The sequence below is a fragment of the Mus pahari genome, chromosome 5, assembly GCF_900095145.1.
Source record: "Mus pahari chromosome 5, PAHARI_EIJ_v1.1, whole genome shotgun sequence".
Lineage (NCBI taxonomy): Eukaryota > Metazoa > Chordata > Mammalia > Rodentia > Muridae > Mus > Mus pahari.
The window spans coordinates 139,078,143-139,104,515 of NC_034594.1; the positions used below are offsets into that span (position 1 = coordinate 139,078,143).

The 26,373-nt window shown below is 42.0% G+C and overlaps 1 protein-coding gene across 1 annotated transcript; it reads right to left on the reverse strand.

Moving 5' to 3' along the window:
* Nucleotides 1–13,758: 13,758 nt before the first annotated feature.
* Nucleotides 13,759–26,145, reverse strand: LOC110322370 (dimethylaniline monooxygenase [N-oxide-forming] 5-like). The gene is made up of 8 exons (XM_021199019.1): nt 25,943–26,145; nt 24,395–24,583; nt 23,773–23,935; nt 21,358–21,500; nt 19,858–20,057; nt 17,225–17,574; nt 15,952–16,024; nt 13,759–14,181 (listed from the first exon to the last, which is right to left on the reverse strand). The coding sequence occupies exons 1-8, from the start codon at nt 26,075–26,077 to the stop codon at nt 13,818–13,820; spliced, it is 1,617 nt and encodes a 538-aa protein (XP_021054678.1). The 5' UTR covers nt 26,078–26,145; the 3' UTR covers nt 13,759–13,817.
* Between the last annotated feature and the right edge of the window lie 228 nt (nt 26,146–26,373).

The window sequence follows — 26,373 nt, forward strand, 5'->3', positions numbered from 1 at the left end:
TTCATTTAAGCTTCAGAATTATTTTCTCATGGGTCCCCGTCTCTGATTCCTCTTCCACAGTGCCTGCCATGCTTGTCTGACATAATTTCAAGTTTGTTATATGTCTGCTCATTCATAGTCTCCCAATTGAAGTTCATTTCTTTGTAGAAATCCCATATTCTTTCTTTTTTCCTCTATGCTTTAATTTATTTATTCACTTTACATCCCAGTCGCAGCCCCCTCCCTCTTCTCCTCTTTGTCCCACACTTACTACCCTCTCCTCCCTTCCCCCTTCTCCTCAGAGAAGGAAAAGTGAGGGAGGCATGTGCCGGGGCAGCTCCCCTGATGTTTGCTTCACTTTTATGAAACGTCCTGTATATATTGCACAATGTTTGATTTTTCACTTCTTATGTGAAGCCCATGCTATCACTTACCATCCAGAGAGCTCTTTGTATCTTGGATTACTTTAGTTTCCAGTTTGAGTTCTATATCTTATTTTGTCAGATTCTAGGGAAGTTATTAATCACAGATGGTTATGTTGTGAAAGACAGCCATTGCTATTAGATTTTTGACGTGTTTCTTAATTTCTAGCTTACTTTACTTAATAGATAGATTGAAATGTAAAGACCTGAGTGTGAAGACCCATGCCTCTCCTTCCTCGACTTGGATTGTGGCATTCGATTACCTGTTTCATATTTGTTTAAATGGTGACAGACACATTTTTAGCTCATCCTTCAGGTCAATTGTCTTAGGTGTGTCTTCCTGGAAACCGTCCAGAGTCGGTTTTCATTTCAACTTAATGTATGTGGGCTTTGTTGGACCCACGCCAGGGAAGTCAGGGAATCCCCCAAAAAAACACAAGAGACCTTCTTGTTGTAAAAGCATGAGGCAGTTTAATGGCNGGGCCCCGGGCCGATACCCATCTCACGTAGGAGACAAAGGAATCGACCCTGAAACCTAAAAGCTAGGGGTTTTTATAGGGAGTTATAGGGAGAGGGTAGGGGGTTGGGGGAATTTTTGGGGAACTTGGCACAGCTTCACACAATTGGCTTGATTACAAGTCAGTAGAATAATACATGCAGGTTGTAACATCAACAATTCCAGGGAGGGTTGGCGAGACCCAGGCCGCCAGATGGCCACTGAGTCAATCAAAAAAATAACCCAAAACAGCTCTTGTGTTTATGTCTATCCTTGGGGCCACCCATCCTCAGGAATGTCCAAACAAGGGGCTCTCCTGGACATGCCTGGACTTNNNANATCTTCAGCTAGGCCTTCAGGGCCTGTCAGGCCTCAGGCCTTCAAGTTCCTAATATTGCCCTATTTATCTCATGTTATACTTTTGACTATAAGTTCTTTGCTTTTCTTGAATTCAATTCCTTTCAGCTTCTGACCCAATGGAGAAGTTTAGTTGATAGCGGTTTATATGCTATCATGCGTTATTGTGGTGTGGTCACAATTTTATTAAAATGCTGCTTCTTTTTTTAAAGATTTAGTTTACCTTTTAATTGTGTGTCTGTATGTGGATATGTGCACAAGCATGCGGTGCCCGCAGTGGCCCGAGGTGTTGAATTGGCTGGAGATGGATTTGTGGGCGAGCATCCAGGAATGGGTGCTGGTGTCCTAGCTCCTCCACAGTAGCAACAGGGCACACTGTTAACCACGGGCTGCTCCTTGCCCGGCTCCATGCGTTTTCTTTTCTTTCTTGTGCTTTTGTAGTTTTCCTTATTTTGCTCCCTGTGTCCTGTGTTTGGAGACGAGGTGAAGGACATTTTACTAATGGCCACATTGGGATGTGTCTGAAACATCTCTTAACACATACTTTCCTATATTTCTTAAAGTGTGTTAGCTTTGACACTTTCTGGTAACCTTTTTTAAAGGTTTCTAAATCTGTTACCATTATGAAAATCTAGAAATAAAGCCATTGTGATCAGTGACATTAATCAAAGGTTAGAATTAGTTTAGCTTGTTTTTTGAAAGGTCTAGGCACTGCTTTCCTCTATTTGGTTTGAGTCCTTCCCAGCTTTAGAGTTAGTCAACTGTGCTACGAAAGAATTTCCATCAGTTTCTAGAAGTTTCCTTTTCTTAAATACTTCTAGGTTGGCATCCTCTTTTTTTTTTTTTTCGAGACAGGGTTTCTCTGTATAGCTCTGGCTGTCCTGGAACTCACTTGGTAGACCAGGCTGGCCTCGAACTCAGAAATCCGCCTGCCTCTGCCTCCCGAGTGGTTGGCATCCTCTTGAGCTACTCAGTTGTACGTGGCCCAGTGGAAACTGCCAAATTATTCTTGCAAAGACTGTAGTTATCTACATTTCCCTCTGTAGGAGAGAGTAAATAACATGTATAAAACTAGGTTGGCATCACAGTGGGAACATGTGACTTTCTATCAGCAGCAAAAAGAAGTATTCTTGTTACATTATGGAAACAGTCTAGGCTGCTCCGGTGTTTTGAAGCAGGTGTATGACCCTCTTCACTCCTTAGTATTCACACTGCTCCCAAGTTACATGTAGGCTGAACGAAATGTGTCTAAAATGCAAGCTTACATAGTGCCTGACAGTTACTTCACATTCACCTGCTTAATAATCACTGCTCTTCTTATAAAACTCCTTTGTGGCTCAAGTTCTTCGTCTGCTTCGCATCTACCAATGCATACGTGCACGTGCGGCACTTCTACGATGTCTTACTCTTCTATGTGGTCGATATGAGAAGAGGGATGCCGGTGGGGGGGAGGAATGGAGAGATACTGTATGGACTCAGAGAGATAGTGAGTGCAGGGGTGCAGGTAGGAGAGGGCTCCTGTTCTCTGTATATGGGCACATTGCTTATCTAGTTGTCACGAGGCCACTCATTACTGCTTAATTACACTATTATAGAAACTCGGATTTTCTATATGACCTTAGTACAATGTTCTAAACTGCTGTCTGTATGAATGATCACATTGTCCCTTTGTTCACTTTTCAAGTTCCTTTCATTCATGGGACATATATCTAAATTAAAACACTTCTAAGCCAACAGCAGGCTCTCTGTTGTGTTTGTTCCTCATAGGAAGTAACCTGAGAATAGTTTGAGGTGAGCTGTTCTTACAATGTATCTGAAGCATTGTAGCAGATACAGGTTTTCTAGTTAAGGGTGATGTATCACCCAGAGTTCTCTAAGGGAACAGAACACATAGAATGGATATATATTTTAAAAGGGGGCAAAGAAAGAAGCTAGTGCCATAGAAATACTGGGCAGGGATGTAGCAGAGAACCTCAGGAAGAAGTTGGAATAGGGTTGGCATATCCTCTGAGCAAGTGAATAGACCAAGAGTTCTCTATACTTTCCCTATATTATATAAGAGTATCTTAGCTGAGGTTTCTAGTGCTGTCAAGTGACATCATGACCTGGATAACTCCTATAAAGGAAAACATTTAATCAGGGCTGGCTTTAGTCAATCATCAACATGGCAGTGTGCAGGTGGACAAGGGTGCTGGAAAAGGAGCCAAGAGTTATATATTTTGATATGCAGGCAGCAGAAGTGACTGTGTGTCACATTGGGTGTAGCTTGAGCTTCTGAGACCCCAAAGTCCACCCCCATAGTGACATACTTCCTCCAACAAGGCTACACTTCCTCCAACAAGGCCACACCTCCTAATAATGCCACTCCCTATGGGCCAAGCATTCAAACACAGTAGTCTATGGGGGCCACTGTTTCTATTCAAAGCATCACAAGGCGATTGTAAGACTATTTTATAGCGTCTATAAGAAAATAATGTTCCCAATATTTTTTCAGAGAGGAAACTTGGGTCTTTCTGTGTACTTTATTTACTGTAAACATCTCGAAAGATCTATTAATTCTCAGAAGCTTCATTAGCTGCACCTTATTTGCACGAGTGGGTCTTCCAACAGATGTGTGCATATAGAATTCCTCTACCAGTTCCAGGCACCTGTAGTTATTTGGTTTCCTTTCTAATAGGGTTACTTTTGTTTTTAATATTCAGTACACAATTACTGTGAAAAGAATGCCATCAGCTAGAAGTCACTTGCTGATGTCATGTATGATGTCCCTAACAGAATAGTACAGGTAAGGTTAAATCATTCAACAACATGGTCGACAAGAATTCCTGAGTGCCTTGGCTAAACAAGCAGGCAAGTTACATGAGTTGTATTGCTTTGGAGGGATGATCCTGCCAATCAAGCTATTTTTTTTTTTTTTTAGCTGTCTGTTCATGCTGCTTTGTCAAAAACCATGACCTAATTTGCATTTCTGACTTCCTCAGGAGGCTGGGATGCAGCGGAGGATTATGGTCCTCATGTCAGTCAGCATGTACAAAACACAGGGCTAAGAGGCTCCACTCGGCAGTGTTCGTTTATTCATTACACATGTTCTGTGGGGCAAGGTCTGTTAAGGATTCAGTCATTGCGGATGAGAACTGTAAACACTTCTGGTTGTCATCCTGACCGGAGTAGGGGGTGGGGTGACTAGAGAGTTGGCAAAGCATACATACTCTTGTGTATCTGTGACTTGCTTCCAGGGAACAGTGGTAGTGTGTCAGTGAACTGAGGTCAGGATAGCTCTTCTGAGTCACAATCCAGCAGTCTGGGAGCCCACAGACGTCAGATTCCAGATTCTTTAGCCTTTTCCCAGTGGCTCTCCAGAATCTTCAGGCCTTCAGACTCAACACCAGGCTTCTTTAATATTCTGAGGCTCTCATCCTCTTTGATTGAACACCTGCAGAGTTCCTTGGTTATCCAGCCTGCTGATGGTCCTTGTGGGAGTATTCAACCCTAACTACATGGGCCTATCTAATGAATTCCTTTCATAATCACCTTTTGTTACTTTTGTTCCTTTGATGAATTCTGCCTTATACGGGACCACGGAGACATATCCCAGTGAGTCAGCTTGTCCAGTGCTACTTAGCGCTGTGGGGTAAGACTAGAGTTTGAACTGTGATCAGTCTGACATTGGCGCCTATGGGCTTTAGCAGTATATTTCTGGGCTCCTCCTATGGTTTATATTTTTGGATGGTTGAGTGTAAAGAAAGAGTTAAGGATGGTGTCATTAAAAGTTTCTTCAATGATGCGTGAAATAGAGCAGCTGAAAGCATTTCAAGATATGCCACACATACTGCATTTATTTTTTTGCTATAAGATTTAAATATTAAACGTTAAGTTTTTGGATGAATAAAGGCATCAAAATGAATAATATGAATTTAATTTAAATGAATTATATTAGGAGGGATGAGAAATTAATAACTTGCCCCATGTCACTTGGAATTTGATGCCAGAATTGAATTCCAGTTCATACACAGCCCACGCTCCCTGTTTGCTACTCTGGCTCCAAGGTCTGGTAGCTCCACCAACCGTGACCTTGTGTCTCGGAGGCTGCACGTTTCCTCTGATACACCGAGGCATCAGCAGTGCTCCTTGAAGCACACTGGTCTCCCTGAGGTGTGTGAAGGTGGGACATTGGCTGGAATGGGGATGGTGTGGAGGCCACAGATAGAACTCTGCTGTAAGGGAAAACAGAAAGATGTTTTGACACCGTGGCTCAGTTCCTCAAGGAGTTAGTGTTAGAGGTGGAAACACTGTGTCAAAGCAACCTGAAGTCCATACAGGAGGATGGCCAGAAGCTGGGCCATTTCCAGGAAACTAGAAACCATCCTCTCGTTCAGCGTCTGTCCACAAGAGACTGCTACTACCCATGGACAGAGGCAGAGGAGAAACTGAATCAACCAGAGAGGAGTCTTTGGAGACACAGAGAGTTTCAGTATTGGCGGTTTTCTTAGCGACTACAGAGACATGTCACCACAGCAGGCAGCAAAACTTGTAGACACTGACCTGCACGCCTCTTGCTTGGCGAGCGCCACAGGTCATCTGGGTTGTTAGCCCACCCGGAAGGCAGACGTGGAAGAACACGTGAAGCTCTATAATGAGTCTTAAGACTCTCTTGGAACCCTCCGAGATCAAGTGTTCAAACAAACTCAGATTCTGACTCTGCTCATTGACTCATGAGAAAGACCTGTGAGTTGAAGGTCCAAAATCTTGAGGCGGTTCACACTGCCTCCCACTGATGCTCACTGTAGCCTAACATGGCATAGTACTCATGTCTTTCCCTCTAACGAGGTTACAGCAATGCCATGCACACATATTCTGACGCTTAAGAGCATACATTTTGATAAGAAATTATTTTTAAAACCATAAGACTCGTTAACTTTATCATAGAAAAAAAAATTCTGGTTGGGCCAGCCCTTGTAATTTTAAAGTTTAGAATATTGCCCATTTTTCTTGAAGAGCGTGGATAAAAGGTGTTTATTATTATGCGAATTTATGGCAAAATATGTAGAGGTGTTATTTCTGATAAATGTTAATAAATGTATACTTGAAAAGCTTACATTAATATAATATACATAGGAATGTGCACTTAATATGAAAATGGCCTGAAGCCTAAGCTGTTAAGTTTTCTGAATTTTCTTTCACGAGGTTAACCACACTAAGGCCGTCAACGATTGCATTTTGTTATTCAGAAGCAATTTCAGACATGTTTTGCAAACCATAACTTAGTGAGTTTCATACCCATGGTGGTTGGTTAGAGTAGTCATTTGAAAACCGCTTGGACATTTGTGTAAATTGAAATTAATGTGAGTGAAGAAAAGGGCAGGATGTTTCACTGGAACCATGGAATAAAAGCAAAGGGGGCTTTAGCCAGGCCAGGAGTGTGCAAACAACAGACTCAGGGAAGGAAGCAAGAGACCACAGCCTTCCTGAGAGAGATGGCTAATGCCCTGAGAAGGGAACCAGGCAAAGGATCCAATTGGCAACAGCCACAAACAAACTGCCGGAAATGAACTTCCAGATTCCTTAGGAAAACCTCTAAGCGAAGAGGGCATCAAGAGTTTGATGGACCGCTGGCTTTAGTATTTGAAGTATTTGGAAAGAGTGAATTAATCTTACCTTTCCTCACTTCTAAGTCATTAGGGGAGTGGAGTCTTACACATTGGTAGTATCACTAGACAGAACGTTATACTGTCTAATAAATTCAACTGTCTACACCCAAGAGTGGGATGCCGTGGAGTTCCTAGAGAAGTCTGATGTGTTTATCTTATGATCTGCTAACTTTTCATGTATCAGCCAACAGTTTCTATTTCTTCTCTTTGATGTCAGAAGTGTAAAGGGCCATGTGACATAGCAGGATCTCAGTGACTCCATACCTCCTCATTTCCAACCCTCTACGTGTACATCTCCAGTCTCCTTGTTTGGTATTACAGTAGGTGCCCAGATCTCACGGATGCCACCTCTCATTCTATACCTGTTCTTTCATTCTTGCATCACCAAAATAAGTCCTTTTTTCTTTTTGTTTGAATTTGCGTCACAGTTATACAAGTCATTATATATCTCCTGAGTTCAGAGACAAATTGGGATGAAGGCACAGGATTTAAGTGCATTGAAACGGAAAACAGGACTTTTATTGATCCTAGGTGAGACTGTAGCTTTGATGTGTAGCTGAGTTTGGCTTCCTCATAGTCCCCTGGAGTTATTCTAGGGTGACTCTCAAGGGAGTTCAGGTTTGAAAATTATCCACAATGATTGTTTCACACCTGTGACATCTTATAGGCAAAGACAGGAAGCGAGAGATCGCAGACCCATGATCAGACTTCTTCCTGATGAAAAAGGAAGGGCTACATTCCTCACAGCCTCTGGGTTGAGAGGAGACTCTAGGGCTAGGGTGAGCCTCCACATAAAAGAGGAGACAATGGAAAAAGTCTGTCTATTATGCTTATATTCAGTTAACTCTGAAATAGTTTTAATTATTTGCTGCTATTTTTGGTAGTGGGTTTTACCTTATAAGAAAAAAAAGAAGTCTTGTTAAGCTTCAAACCATTTTTGACCGTCTAAGTCAAAACTCTGAACGAGAGAAATGTGGTGATCCGTCTGTGGGTGGATTTTCCAGAAAATCCTGGAATTTTAATGTAGAAAAATGGATACTTTTATCCTCTCTTATATTCACAATTTTTTAGAAGTGGTGTATTTTTTGAGTTTTGAGCTCTGAGGGGACAGTCTAGACAGATGACCCTGTTAGTTGATTGTTGCTAGGGAAAACAATGGGGATGTTTTCTGGTCTAAACCAAACAATGTTTTTTAATGGACATTTCTTAAATTTTCTGTAGGGAGCCACAGCCCCTGGGGCCACACCCCAACATGGCGCCTACAGGAAGAGAGTTCGTATAATAGACAAGTCCTTATTTGGCTGCTGCTGTTATCCCTGATCATTGGCTGAGCTCGCTCACCTGACAAAGCTACGTTGCCTGGTGTGATTGGTTGGCGTGAATGCATATATCTTGGGTTCTTCTCAGGGTTTGGGGGAGATGAAGAGGGAGATGATGAAGATTGTTCAAGGTTCCTGAATAAACTGCTGTTGGAAGAACTGGTGGTTGCATCTTCCTTGCTGGTTGAGAGGGGATACGACAAATGGTGGCCCATATGGGGACGCGACAAGTGGTGGCCCATACGGGGACCCAACTTCCCCACCAAAGAGTTCAGAAATTTCAGAAGTCAGGGTTTGCTGGCAGGGTAAGTTCATGGTAAGTGAGACTTACAACCCCAGGAGTTTGGGGAAGGACCTTGGGGAAGCATAGAGGCTAGAGCAAAGACGCCAGGAAGCAGGCACTAAGCAAAAGTGAAAATAAGGTAAGGTCTTTAAGGATCCCGGAGCAGGGATGGATTTTGAAGGATCCCGGAGCAGGAACGAATTTTGAAGGATCCTGGAGCAGGGACGAATTTAAAAGGTTCTAGGTAAGGAGACATATCGTGCCCGGTTGAGGGACAAAGAAGGTTCTTGGTAAGGTTCAAAGTTAGGTTCCCGGCACAGGGACAAAGTTAAAAGTGAAGAGAGCAGGAGGAGATTGCTTTAAAAAATGAAAGTAAGAACGTTGGTGCAGATGCTAGCAATTTGGACTTTAATTAAATCTTGCCTGGCAGACAGGAGTGGAGGGTATGCTGCCAAGTTAGAAAAGTTTTCCTGTGGCCAGGCTGGGNATTTTAAAAAAGATTGCTTTCCCAATCGCCCAAGGCCAACTACTGCAGCTCCTGTGAGATGTCCAAAATTATGTCCACGGTGTCGTAAAGGCTCATGCAGCAGAAGCAGAAAAATGCAAACGAGTAACCAGCAGAGGAGAAAAAAGGCTAAAGAACAAGAGGGAAGTTCGGATGAGTCATCTGACAGTGGAGATGAAGTGACTAGTATGATATTTAAGTTGAGTTTTAGGCGAGGAAGGCTGCCTGAACCCTTGGCACCTCCCTTGCCCTCACCTCCTCTCTATAGTGGGGAAAGAGGAAGTGAAGGAAAGAGCAGCCACCATGCTTCGATATAGTGAAATCTGCTTTGAGAACTTGGTGCCTTCCCAGTGTTTCAAGATCTATCTGTCAATCACCTTTGCTGCATGTCACTTCATCTGCTTTCAAGGAGAATATTCCAGACAGTGTTACTTTCCAGTGTAACCATAAGCCTGCTTAGCTTGGGGTAAGAATTAGTAAAAAATGGTGCTTCAATAAGCCATTGTTGTGGGACCCTGACTCATGTTTGAGCCAGCTGCCCTCATTACCACTTAAATCAAAGCAGCTGGCTCACTCCCTTGTTAACGCTCAGCTGAAAACTGGATTCTTACTGTAGATATTCTGGAGCAATTAGTCTTTGTGTCAGGTGTAAATGGTGCTTCCAAAATACTGCCTTCCATATATTCAAATCACAATGCTAAGTGTAACCTCTGTGCAGTTTCAGAATTTTTCTCGTGCAGCTAATTTGTCCCGCGAAACAGGATGAAAGAATTACAGGCATATAACATCTGTGTGGAGCTTGCCACCGCTCAGCAGTGGTTGAAGATGATCCAGAGGACCTTCAGCTTCCTCAAGGATTGGGAAGGGATGGTCTTCTGGGGAATTTTGCTGTGTGCCCTATGCATGTTTTGCCTGTGGTGTATGTGTTGGTTGCAGTGTGCCCAGGCCCACACTTCTGCCATTGTGGTGCAGGCCTTTGCCGCCATGGAGGCAGGACAATCACCTCAGATTTGGCTTGCTGCCATAAAGAAATAGCCTTACCATTTTTCCATCTTGCCATGGGATGCTAGGCTAAGCACTGCACAGGGGACAGCTAGTGACCTGTTTGGTATCCTTTGGAAGGCATGTCTAATTGCTTGAGGGTTAAGTGTCCAAGTGTCCTTCCCCCAGAAAAATGACACAGGAGCTGGCCAAGGCCTCCCTGGGTGGTGAGCCCGGAGGAAGGCTTTGTGTAAGGCCCTTATGTTTGCATATGGGGAATTAGACCTCTACCTTCGCCCATGTAGCTTGCTTGCAGCAATAAAAGAAAAAAGGGGGAACTATAGGAGGCTACAGCTTCTCCCCTGGGCTACCCGTAGCCGCACCTTAAAAATGGCGCCTGTCGGCTATAGAGCTTGTGGTAAACAGGTCCATATTTGGTGGTGATATGTTCTTACTCTTCTGGTTGGCTGAGGCCGCGCCTGGTGAGGTGATGTGGCCTGCCGCGATTAGAGTGGATATGAGAGTATAAAAGGGCTTGTACCCCGGAGCTCGGGGGAGATGAAGATGGAGATGAAGATTGAAGCTTGCTGAATAAACTGCTGTTTAAAGAACTGGTGGTTGCGTCTTCTTTGCTGGTCGAGAGCAGACGTGACACTTTTCACTTTGGTAAATTGCATTTTTTCTTTTACAGTAAGTTATATCATATTAGGGATATAACTCACAGTGTAAATATTGGACAGGTGGGAAGTTCAGAGGTGAATGAGGATTTGCAAACCTCCCCCAGAGTTGTGTTCACAGCAAGACTCTTCTGGCTTTGCTGAAGCACATACAGCTCCGGACTTCAATCAAACATTTGTCCATGTGGAGCAGGCTTAACACAGCTTCCTAAAAAAATGTCCTGGTCCCCAAAGTGAGTCTCCTTGGGGCTCAAATCTTTGGTATAAAGGTGAGCTCCCTTATAGAAGCTGCTCAATCTCCCTCACCATTCCCTCAAAGGGCTAGTGTCCTTATATATTGATGTACAGACCTACAATTAAAATAGCAACCCTAGGCTTGTAAGTATGTTATTCCAAAGATTTTCCAAAACTATGCTCCCTATGTCCATTAAAATTTATGCTGCTTGAAAAATATTTTGAAGCATGTGCTCATATTAGGCCACTATTTCAAACACTGCACATAATTAAGTTCACTATGAGATGGGAAACCAGCTCATGATGAATGTGTGTTGCCATTAGGTTGCTTGTCTCTAAGACATGTTTGTTAAACATAAAGTCTCGCTTATTTGTCTAGGTTTCCTTTTTATGGCTTGGTTAATAGAAACATGAATGCTGGATTTGTAGCCTACCTGTGGCGTGCATCACAAGAGTATGGCTTTTATTTTGAAATTTCTTTTATTTTGAAATCCTCAAATTTACAAAAGAGCTGAAGGAATAACACAATGAGCATTCTTTAACCCTTGCCCTAGAATCACCACACATTTCCCTCTTTTCTTCCCTTCCATGCCCCACAAAGGCTTTTTACAGATTAATTGGCAGTATCATTATAACTAATTCCTTCTGTACATGCATCTTCTACATATGAGGATCTTTATCTATAGTATTGTCACTCAATACAAACATGAATTTGGTAAGATCATATAAAACAGTACATATCAGATTTCTCCAGTTGTCCTAAGACAGCCTACTCACGTTTAAAACTTGCATCTGGTCTATGCCTTCTTAGTTTTCATTATTATAAAAAGATTTGTGATATTTTTACTATCTGGTGACACAGACTTTCCTCTAGACTATCAGGGAGATGTCCCGAGAATGTCTTGTCCTCTTCACTTCTCTGATTACTCTTCAGGATCACATTCAAGTTAAACACTCCTTGTAAGAACAAATGGTGTTGGATTTCTTATCATATAATAGGCAGAGACTGAGAGAATGGCCAACCAATAACTGGCTCAACTTGAGACCCACCCCATGGGAAAGCACCAATCCCTAACACTATTAATGATACTCTGTTATGCTTGCAGACAAGAGTATGCTGTCCTCTGAGAGGTTCCACCTAACAGTTGACTCAGACAGATACAGACAACCATAGCCAGACAATAGTTGAAGCTTGGGAACTCTTATGGAAGAGTAGGAGGAAAGATTGCATGCCCCGAAGGGGATAGACACTCTACAAGAAGACCAACAGAGTCAACAAACCTGGATCCTTGGGGCTCTCAGAGTCTGAGCCACTAATGAAAGGCTGGACCTAGGCCTCCCTGCTCACATGTAGCAGATGTACAGCTTGGCCTTCATGAGGGTCCTTAATAACTGGAGCAAAGGCTATCCCAAAAGCTGTTTGTTGCCTGTCTGTGGGATATGTTCTACTAGCTGGGCTGCCTTGTCTGGACTCAGTGGGAGAGGAAGTGCCTAGTCTCAGAGAGACTTTAAGTGCTGGGGTCAGGGTGGGGGATACCCAGGGGAGCCCCCACTGAAGGGAGAAGGGGAGGGGGAGGGGGAATGATTGTAGGAGGGGGTGATTGAGAGGGGGTAGTTTGTATTAGTTTGCAACATAACTCTGTGAGTGGGAAATCTGGGAGAATCTGGCAATTATTAAAATGATTTCAGCAAACTCTGCAGATAAAATTTATCAAATAGAATATACTGACTCCAACAAAAATCTCAAAATAATGGTGTGAAAAGCAACAGACTGAGTTTTCAGCACTGTTTTATCAATTCAAATGGTAACTGTCAGCTTTTCTATCGAGGAGATGTGTTTTCCTCATCTCAGGAGATAGTCTGAGGCTATATACATTATGCCTTGTAGGGAGAGGGTGTGCCAAGCCCTGTGGTCCCTGTCTGCCAAGAATCTGAGCCTGAACTCTAACCTGAGCTGCTAAGCCTGTGTGGATTGCCTGCCTGCTGCGTTAATGGACTATCACTGGCCTCCCTGGCTGAACTCTGACCAGATCCAGGAGAGGGGGAAGGGATCAGGTCAGAGGACTGAAAACAGGATGCACCCCAGGCTGGGAAGGAGCTGGGGGGGGGGCTGGGAGAAAACAGGATGTGCCCCAGAGGGAGGGGGGAGAATTCTGGGGGTGAAGGCTGTAAACAGTTGAGGTGGGTGAGAGTTGAAGAAGGAGTTGCAGTGTGGAGTTGGAGTTTAGTGCGAAGAGGGAGAGGGTTAGAAAAAGCTGCTTGTGAGAGGGAAAAGATTAAAAGCTGTTTAGGGAGATAAAGATGAAATCTGTTTGGAACCTGCTTGGCATTTGTGTCGTTCTTCCCCATCTCTGCTGGTCAGAGTTCGGGGGTCTGCGACAATGCCTGCCTTAACCTTTCCTATATTATTGCTTATTGAACTCTGCTTGTTAGTCTACTTATATAATCTTTTTTTTTTTTTAAAGATTTATTTATTTATTATATGTAAGTACACTGTAGCTGTCATCAGAAACTCCAGAAGAGGGCACCAGATCTTGTTATGGATGGTTGTGAGCCACCATGTGGTTGGTGGGATTTGAACTCAGGACCTTCTGAAGAGCAGTCGGGTGCTTTTACCTGCTGAGCCATCTCACCAGCCCTACTTATATAATCTTACTTTGGTAAACATAAAAGGTATGTCCTTCCACCTATGGAATAAAGTAGAAATGAGCTATGCATTTTAAAACCCCTTACATATAAAACCCTTGGGAGATCTGTAATAGAGTAACTTTGTTTTCATTTAAGTGTCCATATGTGTGTGTCTTCATCAATCTAATGTACATTTTCCTTCACATCCTCACTTGGCTTTGAGGCATGCATGTCAAATAGCCATGACTGGTTCTCTCTAGTGCTCTACCTCTCTCCATCAGTATGTGATCACTGATACATGGCATGCATGATAACTAATGCAGGAACAAAGAGAAAAATGACAGCACAGATACATCTGACCCAGAATAGATTAGAGGATGATGTCTCAGAAATTTTGAGCACCCGGGTTCTCAGGGGTTTGAGGATCCGGTCTCTCTGAGTGAGGATGGCTGCCCGAGCACCTGCCCATTTCCCTGGCCCTTGTAGACGGTACTGGTATGGGGTACAGGGTCCCCAGAAAATCTCCTTGGCTAACTTTGTATCCCAGAGGAAGAAAGAGAGCAGGTTGGGTTTGACACCTATCTCAGAAGCAATTTCATCCATGTAGTCAATATATGGCACTCGACGTACATCTCTGGAACTTTTCACAAACCTGGAACAAGAAGGGAATACTTAAATGTCTGGGTTAGACTTCACCCCTGAGTTTCCAGTGGGGTTAGTTTCTGCTTTGTAAAATGTTTATTATTTTCTATTCACAAATCATCTTCATTTCGTACACATGCTTTACTCTAGGTTTTAAGCATAAGTCCTATATTATTGACATCTTTAAGCTTCCCAAAGGGAAGAGTGATGTAAATATAGAAATTGTTGATCAAGTGACTAGATTAATTCTTGGAGATACATGTATCCTTTCTGCAGGCATAGAGTTGAGTTCCATTATATAAAAGTGATAAACAGGAAGCATGAGTTGGGTAGAACACCATGGTAAAGTGCAGCCTATTTCAGGCTTTCAAGCTACACAAAGTATCTTGTCATGTATTTATTTCTGGATACAAATTGTGACCCAGGATGCTGTTAGGCAATAGTAACTTGCTCCGCAAGCTTAGAAATTTGGAAGGCTCTGACTAAATTTTTCTTGAGTAAAAGAGGAGCAAAACAACATTATGGACAATTTACAAGCCATCAGGACTTTCAAAGTGTTTTGAAGATGCGAATGAGTGTTTTAAAAATACAAAATGTGAACGAGTCATCTGGCTAAATGAAAAAGTAGGGATGAGAAACAAGGGGTCAGTGAGCATCAGTAACTCATAAAGGCAAAAAGTCATATTTGTGGTATCAAAAAAAAAAAAAAGAATTGATATATCATAGAGCTTGTTTCTTGGAAAGGAAAACCAAATAGTAAAATAAACACATTTCTTGAAGTTATAAGGTTGTGACAAGATTGCCTTATCAATTCTTGCACATTTCCCTAAGGGTCTTCTTGAAGCAAGATCTACCCAGAATAACTGATTAATAAATCAAAATCACTGTGTACCCAGCTGCTAGCTACTACATTAATGTGTTTGTCTCCCCCTAGGTTCTGAATTTAACTATTTTAAAATATTCTTTTTTGGGGGCTGAAGAGATGACTCATTGCTTACGAGCACTGACTATTCTTCCAAAGGTCCTGTGTTCCATTCCCAGAAGCCACATGGTGGCTTACAACCATCTGAAATGGGATCCAATCCCTCTTCTGGTGTGTCTGAGGACAGTGATGGTGTACTCATATAAATAAAATGAATAAAATTGTAAAAAAAAAAAAAGATTGTCAATACTATTTTTTGATAGTATTCTTTTCTGACCATAGCTCTTTCAAGGGGTGAATGATTGCTTCCTGTTACTTTTTAAGGTTTGTTTGGAGATTGCTTTTTTTTTTTTTTTTTTTTTTTTTTTTTTTTTTTTTTAATGCATGGACCCTTAGTGTCATTGAACAAAAACAAATGTATCACACTTAGGCATAAAGCATATGAAAAAATTAAGCAATTCTCTCTGGACAGGTTTCATTTACTTTAACAATAGCAACAGCAACAACAGCAGCAGCAGCAATAGTAGCAACAGCAGCAGCAACAACAGCAAGAGCAGCAACAGCAGCAGCAACAGCAGGAGCAGCAATAGCAACAGCAGCAACAGCAGCAGCAACAACAGAAACAGCAACAGCAGCAGCAGCAACAGAAACAGCAACACCACCAGCAGCAACAGCAGCAGCAACTGCAACAGCAGCAACAGCAACAGCAGCAGCAACACCACCAGCAACAACAGCAACAACAGCAACAGCAACAGCAGCAACAGCAGCAACAGCAACACCAGCAGCAGTAGCAGCAGCAGCAGCAGCAGCAACAACAACAAAAACAACAACTCCACTCCCTAAAGCCAGGCTTCTTACTCTTTCTCTATCTTCTGTTTCTTTCTATTGATGTCCGCCATCATGCTGCTTTGTGAGGGTAACTTTTGCAGTCCTGAGAAAACAAGATAGGTTTTGGAGGACTGCCAGGAGGGCTGGGTAAAGAGGAAAAGAAAAGAATGGCTTTGGAATGGAATAGTCATAACCATGGACCTCCATGGAATGCATAGTCAAAGCCATGTATAGTCAAAGCCACATATAGACAACTCCCCAGAAGACCATTTTCTTCCTGTCAGCTTTAAGCTGTCAGGGGTGTGTGTGTGTGTCGGTGTTCTCTCAGAAAAAATAGGTTTTTGAGTTGTTTTTTCTACTTAAATCTCTATTTAAAACTCATGACTATTAAACATTCATGTTAATATGGCTTTTTGATCAGTACATAATATTTGCATATATTTGTGAAATACAGTATGAGGCTTTGATTCATCTATATATGAGGTAATAATGAGCTCAGAATAATTAACATATGCATTACCTTAAGCCTTTTTATTCCTTTAAAAAAAGATTTTAATTAACTTACAAAGTAGTAGGTTTCTCAGTGGCAGGGAAGCAGAGAGAAAAGAGAGTTGGGCTCATGGTGCCAGTGATGGTGGGGCAGGCATAGATCTGGCAGCATGCAAGTTAGAGCCATAAGGAGAATTGGAGAGACTGCTCAGCAGTTAAGAAACACTTCTCTTTCAGAAGACCCAGGTTCAGTTCCCAGCATCCACAGTAGGCCACCTGCAATTATTTATAATTCTAAAAACACACTCCTTTGGGCTCTGTCAGTACCTGTATATACCTGGCACACACACAAACACACACACACACACACACACACACACGCACACACACTCAGGAACATACATATATAATAAAAGAAAACAAAATTAAGATTAAAAAGCCACAAAGTTGTCTGCCACTGTGAATAAGTTTCCCTTGTGAGAGATGCATTGCTCACAGAATGGACAGCCAAAATTTTCCTTAGGTTAAGAGAGTACTCCAATGAAAGATAAATTGTAAGCCTCGCCCCACACTTCTTTTATGACAAAACAGGGCTACTAGCTGCTCTAAAAATAACCCCAAGTTAGCTGAGGGCTTTTATTTTTTAATGCTGAGGATCACCAGAAGTAGAATCATGAACATTCCAGGTAAATTCTTTACCAGTGAACTACACCTCTGCCTTAGCAGAATAGGTAACATTAGAAGAGAAAACTATGTGCCTTTATCATCTGCATGTGTGGTCAGAGCACAGTTGCTCCTATAAAGACCATCATACCAGTGAACACGCGTGTAACCCATCGACTTTGGAGCTCTGATGTGGGGATCGTGGCTCCTATTGGCTGGAGGATTCCAATGAAGGCTAGCGTTGGCTTCTCCAACCGAGGAGGGAACACAAACTTAAACATTGTGTGTCCGCTGTCCAGGATTTCAGAGCTGTCATCCAAGAAAGGGAAAGATAAAGTGTAGCCTGTGGCAAAGACAACAACGTCTACGATCTCCTCTGAGCCATCCTCAAAGATGGCAGACGTCGAGGTGAACTCCCTCACGTTGGTCTTCACCAGCACTCTTCCAGTAATGATGCGATTTGGCAGGTCATCGCTGAAGACAGACTGAAGGCTGAGAAATCTGCATGGTAGGGAGCATAATTATATGGAATGAGAATGAACATTTTCATAAAGAAGCTGAGGTCATTAGTGCTTAGAAAACCATAGCAGTATTTCTATAATTTTAATAGTGCTTACTACCTCCCTGGGCACATGATGGGGTTTATTAGTGAAGAACGTGATTTTGGAGTCAGAATGGGCTTTATACTTATTCTACTTTTTTTTCCTCACTGTGAATTTCTGGACAGCTCATGAAACAGTTTATTTATCAGTTTCTAAATTTGTAAGATGATAATAATGGCATAAGAATCAAATAAGACCTCACTAATCAAGTCATGATAACACTATATTTTAATGATGGTCTTTTTACCAGGAGTAAAGGTTTTCAATGTTGATTTAGGCATTTGTGCTTGGGATTACGTAAAGACTGACATAAACTGGTTATCAGTCTCTTTCAAGGCTCGACAATATGCAACTGCATAACTTTAATACTGAATCTTCCCTGGTAAATATTTGTGCTTAGTGACACACTAATGTTTGGTAATTATAAGGTCCAAGTTTCTTACAGAAAGCCCCATTCTCAGATGTGCTTCACAGTTAATACATTAATGTATCATGTTATGTATTCTGTGTTCTTCACCAGGATTATAGACCCAGTATCATAAATCTAGTCATGAAAATCTCTACTTCTCTATTACAGACAGCTCTATGCTAATTTTCTGGTTTTTACCAACCCATAATAGTTTAAGCCTTTGTTATCTTTTACATTGTTTAGCTAATCAGAAAGTCATTTCATTTTATGTATATGTTTGTTTTGCCTGAATATATATCCGATCACCATATGTGTACCCTTTATTCTTAGTGGCCGGAAGAACTTGTCATATCTTATACATTCACTGACTGGAATAGTGTTGTTGGTTTTTTGTATGATAGTTTGTCTTAAAGTGTGTGTGTGTGTATGTGTGTGTGTGTGTGTGTGTGTGTGTAAGGGTGCAGTGTCCTTTCAGGCCACAAGAGGGCATCAGATCCCCTGAGCCTGGAAATGGAGATACTGGAGGGTTATAAATCACCATGTAGGTTCTGGGAATTGAACCTAGGTCCTCTTGAAGTGCAGCCAGGTATTTTAACCTCTGAGCAACCTCTCCAGCCTTACATATTCAGATTTTGTTCCTCTGTTTTGTTTTGTTTTGTTTTGACACATATTGTTACTCTGTAGCTCAGGCTGTCCTAGAATGAACTGTGCAGCACAGGCCAGATTTGTACTTACATAAGGCATTTTTTTTTTTGAGATTATAGGTATGATCCACTATGCCTGGCTTAGTTAGACTTTTAAACACAGAAACCTAATGTAGTATGAGAAAGGTAGATGGCCAAGAAAGACTATGTGGATGACACCGAGTTTTAAGTGTCAGGTTAAGGCAAAGCACTGAGAAGTGAAGTAGAAGAGCACTATCTGTGGGGTTGGAGGAACCAATGAAAGGTGAGAGAGATGGAAAGTTTCGGTAAGATCAGAATAGCAGATTGGGTGGAGTGCACGAGAGGAGGGAAAAGGTTGTGGCACTGAGAGACTGGGCACAGAGATGTCATCTGAAACTGCTACAGTTCTGGGAAATGTAGCTTCATGTGGTGATAGGCACGGATGGTGTACGTGCACAATAGAACAGTAGAGAGCAGACAGTGGCATTCAGATACACCTGCAATGCATGACTGTGGTGTGGTTAGCAATACCGATGGTGAAATTGTCCTAGCCGGCAACAGGCTTGAGGGTTTCTGTGGGATTATAAATTTAAACCTGGAAGATGAATGGAGAGCAGGTGACAGGTGGTGGCAGAAGGGGTGAGTGGTGGTGTGAATTGACACAGTGAGGCAGGAGGAGTAAGACCGGTGCTGGAACTTAATACCACGTCACCTGTGTGCATGCCAAATTCGGTCTTTTCTACCTCAGTCGAGTGGCCAGAATGCCTAGTTGGTAGGAAATAACATCATTTCCAATTAGAATAAATTCTATTAAGACTTAGAAGAATGTCACTCACCTGCCTTATACATTCACTGACTGGTATAGCATTGTTGTTTTGTGTATGTGCGTGTGTGCGCGCGGGCGCATTTGTGTGTGTGTGTGTGACCACAAGAGGGCATCAGGTCCCCTGAGCCTGTAGTCACAGGCATTTGTGAGCCTCTAGATGCTTGGAATCGAATTTGGATCCTCTACAAAAGAATTAAATGTTGCTACCTGCTGAGCCATCTGTAGAGCGTGGCATAGTATTTTTAAAATATTTGCTTGTCTCAAATGCTATCTAGGTCTTACCTGTGCTTAGCCTGCAGTCCATAATTGGCATGGTTAAACCTCACATTTAATTTATTCTCTGCCCATCTGTTGATTAGGAACATAGGATAGAACCTTTCCACAGTTCTGTTATAACGGGTGAAGAGTGCGATGTCGAAGGGATCCCCGTTATCCCAAACTCGGTTGCATATCCACGTCCCTCGTCTTGTGCTGAGGAAAACCTGCCACAGAGAAGTGGTAAGCCTTTTCTCTACTAATTATACTGATTTAAAATTCTGATAGTACTGCATTTTGATTGCTAAGGAAGCAGTATTAACTGCTCACACCCCCCTCACTCACCTGTCTGCTTCTCTTACACTGTGAACAGCCGATTTCAATTCACTTAATCACCTTTTTAATTCACTTACTGTTTGTCCTAGGCCTCTCTTTCCCATAGCTGGATCAGATACAGAAACATGTTAGGTGTCGAGAATGTGAAGATTTTTATCCCAACTAGTTTATTACGTTGGGTTACAACTTCATCCTTACGTTCTCTGAGTGCTGTGTGATTCTATATATTACAGTGATGGAGAAATAGCTGAATACAAAACATGTAGTAACAACAGAAGTGAAATAGGAGAATTTAAATTGTAAATATGCTCACAGTTACAAATGGACAGTCGCATATAAACAGTGTAAGATCATACAGCCCAGAGCAAACCTATGGGGACTAGTTCTGCTGCCTATTTTGAGGCATTTAGCTGAGCCTTTGAAGGAAGATGTAGGTTTGTAATGAAGACTCATGCACTTATCTTGCAAGGTCATAATTACAGAGATTTCTCATTCACACATATACACAAAGCCTGGTGTGAGTTGGCAGCACACAGAATGGCGGCTTATTGATGTGGACAGGTAGCATCTGGTGTTTGAACCCTCATGTGTTCTTGGTGGGTATCCTGAATTAATATCAAAGACTAATTCTGAATGACATCCAGAAGAAAAATGTATAACTGTTGTATTGGCTGGTTTTGTATGTCAACTTGACACGAGCGTGGAGTTATCCTCAAGGAGACTCCCTTGAGGAAATGCCTCCATGAGATCCAGCTGTAAGGCATTTTCTCAATTAGTGATCAAGAGGGGAGGGCCTAGCCCATTGTGGATGGTGCCATCCCTTGGCTGGTAGTCCTGGGTTCTATAAGAAAGCAATCTGAGCAAGCCAGGGGAAGCAAGCCAGTAAGTAACATCCCTCCATGGTTTCCGCATCAGCTTCTGCCTCCAGGTTCCTAGAGTTCCAGTCCTGACTTTCTTAGGTGATGAACAGCAATGTGGAAGTGTAAGCTGCATAAACCCTTTCCTCCCCAACTTGCTTCTTGGTCATGATGTTTTGTGCAGGAATACAAACCCTGAATAAGACTACTGTCTTTCTCAGCTTACAGACAAAATGGGGCCATGATTGTTAAAGGCAGAGAGGAAGTCTAGACTCACAGTCTCTGCAGGTATCAAGCTTACACCCAAGAGCCAAATCAGGATATGACACCAAACCTGCTCAGCGACACAGCTGATCTCATTTGCCACATCTGCTCCAGAATTTCCAATGCCAATCACGACCACTCTCTTCCCCACAAAACTGTCGGGGTGCTTGTACTCCCAGCTGTGGAGACACCTGCCTTGGAACTTGGTGATGCCTGGAAGAGTCAAATCCCCCAAGTCATAAGCAGAAGTGGGAAATAAAATTGGCAAATTCCATTCCTAAGCTTTACATTCATATAATGTAAATCTCCTTGTCTGTTCTTGGCCATTTATTGCCAATATTACAAAAGAAGTTTATTCAAGGAGGAAATATTTATTAGTGGAAACTCTGTGGCTAAGATCAAAATCCAAGTACATAGAATATTTTTAAATGCCCACTTTTAAATTTGTGCAGTATAATTACTCATGAAATCATGTAGCAAGAGGACACTGACTTTTCATTTCTCTCTGTTTATATATGTACAGCTGTCCATTATTCTCTGTGACCCTATGCATCTCACAAGTGATTGATGCCTTTCCTATATATGACAAGAACATTGTTGTTCAAAAGAAGCTGAATGCAAATACCACATATACAACTTCATAACAGTCACATAAAAGTAGGTAAAAATGACACTTTAGATAAAAAATGATATTTTTAGATCTTACATTTTAGCTAAGTGTGTGTGCATATGTGAGTGTGTGTGTGTGTGTGTGTGTGTGTTTGTGTATGCGCACGCACTCGCATGTGCACATCAGAGCAGCTGCATGGGGAGTTCAGAAGATTGTATTGAATCCCCAGAAGCTGGAGTTACAGACATTTATGGGCCACCTGACATGGATGCTGGGAACAAACTTGAGTCCCCTAGAAGTGTAGTAAGCAGTCTTTACTGCTGAGGCAGCGCTCAATTTCACTGAAGTTCTTATTTAAATGTACTATAAAATGTTAACATATAACCAGCATACAAAGGTATGGATGAGATATTTTATACATTTTACCGTGTCTCTGAAGTCAGGTGGTTATTTTACATTGGCTGCATATCTCACTTAGTGTCAGATATTTCTTTAAAGGTTTAAGAAATGGCCTGTAGGGTAGCATTTGCCTATGTATCATGGCTTCCAGTTTAGTGTTTTCATAGGATTCCTGAGTGTGCTAACGATCAAGTCTCTGTCTTTTGTGCCTTCTCTTAGACTCTTTTCCTTCTGTTTTCTTCTTCTTCTTCTTCTTCTTCTTCTTCTTCTTCTTCTTCTTCTTCTTCTTCTTCTTCTTCTTCTTTTGTGTTCATTTTTATTTTATCTTGTTATATTTTATTACACTTTATTTTATGTTCTTATTATCCCTTAGAATACTGCTTGTTTTTTAATGAGAGACAGAAAGGCAGTAGATCTAGTTAAGAAAGTCGGGAGGAGAAGGGAGGAGTAGAGGGAGGGGAAACTATAATCAGGATATGTTATGTGAGGAAAAATATCTATTTTCAATAAAAGAAAATAATAGAAAATGATTTATTTTTATTCTATGTATATAGGTATTTTGCCTTGCATGTATGTCTGTGTACCACATGTGTGTATTGCCGTGAAGGCCAGAATAGTGTGCCATATTCCCTGGAGCTAGAATTACAGACAGTTGTGAGCATCCATGTGGGTGATAAAATTGAACCTGGGACTATTAGCTACTCTATTTGGTTTGCAAATTCCAAATATTACAAATATTAGAATTTCTCTCTTAATGCATTCATAGAATGTTTTCTCCTCACCCAGCTCTTCTCAGAGCCTCCCTGTTCCTTACTCATTTATATGTTCCTTCTCTTACATTTCTTTTCTTTAAAATTGAAAATAGACCTTTAAAATGAAACTCAGTCTATATCAAAAATATTGAGTAATGTTGGCATAAAGTCTAATTTGGGGGGGGGGTTATTTTCTATAATTCAGTGGTGCTCTTTCCTCTGAAATGTCTCCAGTTTTGTCTTCCAGTTTCAATATCATCACCCTCTCTCTAATGATGGTCCCACCCTGATTCTCCTGACAATTACTCTTCCATACCATGGACACATTAGTGATATAGAAATATAACCCTATATCTTTTCCACACACACACACACACACACACACACACACACACACACACACAGCTTTCTCTCCCTCCTCAGTGGTTTCCCATAGACTCTCCCTACTCATCTCTGACAGCCACATCAAGTGTGTGTGTCTTTCTCTACACTCAGTCTCAAACTCAATGCCTCTCATGTGATTTCGTCTCCACAAAGGCCCTTCTCCAGGGCCTCTAGTTTCCAATTGTATTGTTGCTTCTATTGTCTTTCCTTACTGTTAAGGAAGCAATCTTCTTCTGTAACATTCTATACCAAATAAACACATCTCTCAGTGTCTGCAGTGGTACCGGAAGCACACCTCCTGCCATATCAGGTTTTTCCTGTAGCTCATTCCATTAAATACCTGCAAAATCCTGCAAGGGCAGATACTTCTCAGTGTAGTGACCACTGCAAACCATGACCCCATCGAAGATATAATTTTTCTGCTTCCCGTCAGCCTCGACCACAACGTCCCACTGGCCTGAGCATGAAAAATCAGGGCGCTTTCGCACCGTGCACACTCTTGTCTAGGAAAGGAGAAATCAACAGGAGAGGTTCATCTTACAGCACTGATTCACATCTTCATTGTTTTTAAAACCTGGAAATTCCGAGTTTCAATAAACAAACCAAGTTGTTACCTCCACCTGGAGATCCTGGTTCTTTAGGATTTTAACACAGAATCAATACAAGTATTATCTCTCAAGGATTGGAGTAGGTTGGGAAAATAATATACTAAAATTCTCTCCCTCCATCCCTCTTCACATTTTACTTTTAGTAGAATTAACTGAAAGCCAGACATGAAGAACAACCTCCAAGACAAGGCTTCGATGCTGGGGAAAAACGTATTACAGAGATATATCTTTATGAATGATGAGCATGGGGGAGACACAGGTGGGAAATGCAGGTTGAAACTGTGCCCAGCTGGCTCTGTGTGAGGACTTTGCCTTGACCCATGTGCAGGCGGTGGGCGGGGATTCGCTCCTCACCTGGAACTGGATGTGTTTCATGAGCCTGAAGTGCCTGGCATACATCCTGAGATACTCCATCATTTTGGAGTGGTGCATGTAGTTGGGGAAATGGTCAGGGATGGGATAGTCGCTGAAGGCTGTCATCTCCTTGGATGTATTGCAGGTTAAAGATTTGTATATCCCAGGCCTTCCATTTTCTGGTGTCTCCTAAAGGAAAAAAACCAACCCTTGGCTTCCAGAAATTTAGGAAACAATGCACGCTGAGTCTAGGAAGGATGAGAGTCGTGAGGCTGAGCTTTTATTTTATGGAAAATGTGTCACTGTTGGATTCTATTCTGCTACCCAATTGAATGAAAAAAAAATTACTCTTTTACGGGGACGCTCCTAGAATTTTTATGGTGACAGACTCAAAATACCAGTAATTCAGACATTCTAAAAATAAGATATTAAATACCCTAATACAATACAGGAAATAAAACAAAAACTAACAGAAAGGGGTTTGGGATGAGAAACTTGAAAAGGAGGATGTGACCTTGTCATCTTCATTGGACTGGTTTTATCTGGTTTTATCGGTGAAGGCATATCCAGAGAGGTTTTGCCTAGAGGGAAGACCTACCGTAGATAGGTTGTTGTGCTTAAATATTTAATTGGGGGTTTCTACCCCACCTTAGATAATTTAGTTCCCAGATAAAAGACATATGACCTTTACATTTATAATATGCCTTTAAAGCACTAGAGCTGGCCAAGTATCAACCCTCTAAGCTATTTTGCCTACTTCCCTATCAATAAATCTGAGATATAATTTGCTATGTTCTGCCTGGGACACTCTTACTCCAGTTGGCCAGCTCTCATGGCCATGCTATCATGATTCACTTACCCCATGGTGTCTTCTCCACTTTCTCTTCTTCCCTTCCTGGTCCTTCTCAGACCCCAAGCCCAGGAACTGAAATCCCACCTGATCAGCTATGGGTGTCCACATCTTTATTCAATCCATAGTTTTAAATTAAGGAGGGAGGTGGCAGAGCATCACTTGGTGTATATGAGGATTCTCTTGTCCCCAAGGCAATCAGATCCTTGGCACCAATATTAACATTACACTACATAGCAGAAGACCGAGCCTCAACCATAGGTCTTCCTGCGGGTGGGGATGTTTAATATGGGTAGGGCTAGAAGAAAGGCAGAAAGAGGAGAAAGCTCATCGGTGAAGTCATTCCCTTGGCTTTCTGGCTGCTGTGAAAACCGCTGTTCAGCTCAGTCACGCAGTCCCTGCCTCGATGCATCGGAACACAGAAAACCGAGAGCCGAGATAAATCTGTGCTCTCTTAGGTTGCTTTCCTAAGTGTCCTGTCTCAGGGATAAGAAAGGTAGCGGACAACGCAGTAGGATGCTTCATGTAACCAGGCACTTGAGAGAAGTTTTGAGTTAGTCCAGATAGAAGACAATGCTACTCTGTAAAGAACAGTCAAATGTAAACTTTACGTGTTCCGATTTCTTTTAGAAAGCATCTCTCTCACTCCCAGGCACAGGTATCACCATACTTTATGAGAATATAATCTGTAAAATTACCTCGTATCTCCACACACCTCCAATGTCATTGCTCTTTTCAAAGCAAGTAGGTTCAAGTCCTTCCTCCAAGCAGCACTTAATGGCTCCCAGTCCGCTGACACCAGCACCAATGATTGCAATCTGTTTTACTTCCATGGCCTCTGAGGAAGAAAGAGCTCCTTCAGTTTTCCTTGAGGAGCAAAATCAAGTTTACCAGCAGGCCTGTTCTCCCATTAATTTTAGCAACAGTACCACTTGTTTGATAGAAGTTTGATTTTTTTTTTTATACCATGGCTTCTTTTGTCTTGATTAGAAACACACAAGCGTGTGCACATGCACACACACACACACACACACACACACACACACACGTGCATGCACACACACCTACACACAAACATTCCTCCAACACCAAATCATTTAGTCATTTAACTCTAATCATAAAAGTTTTC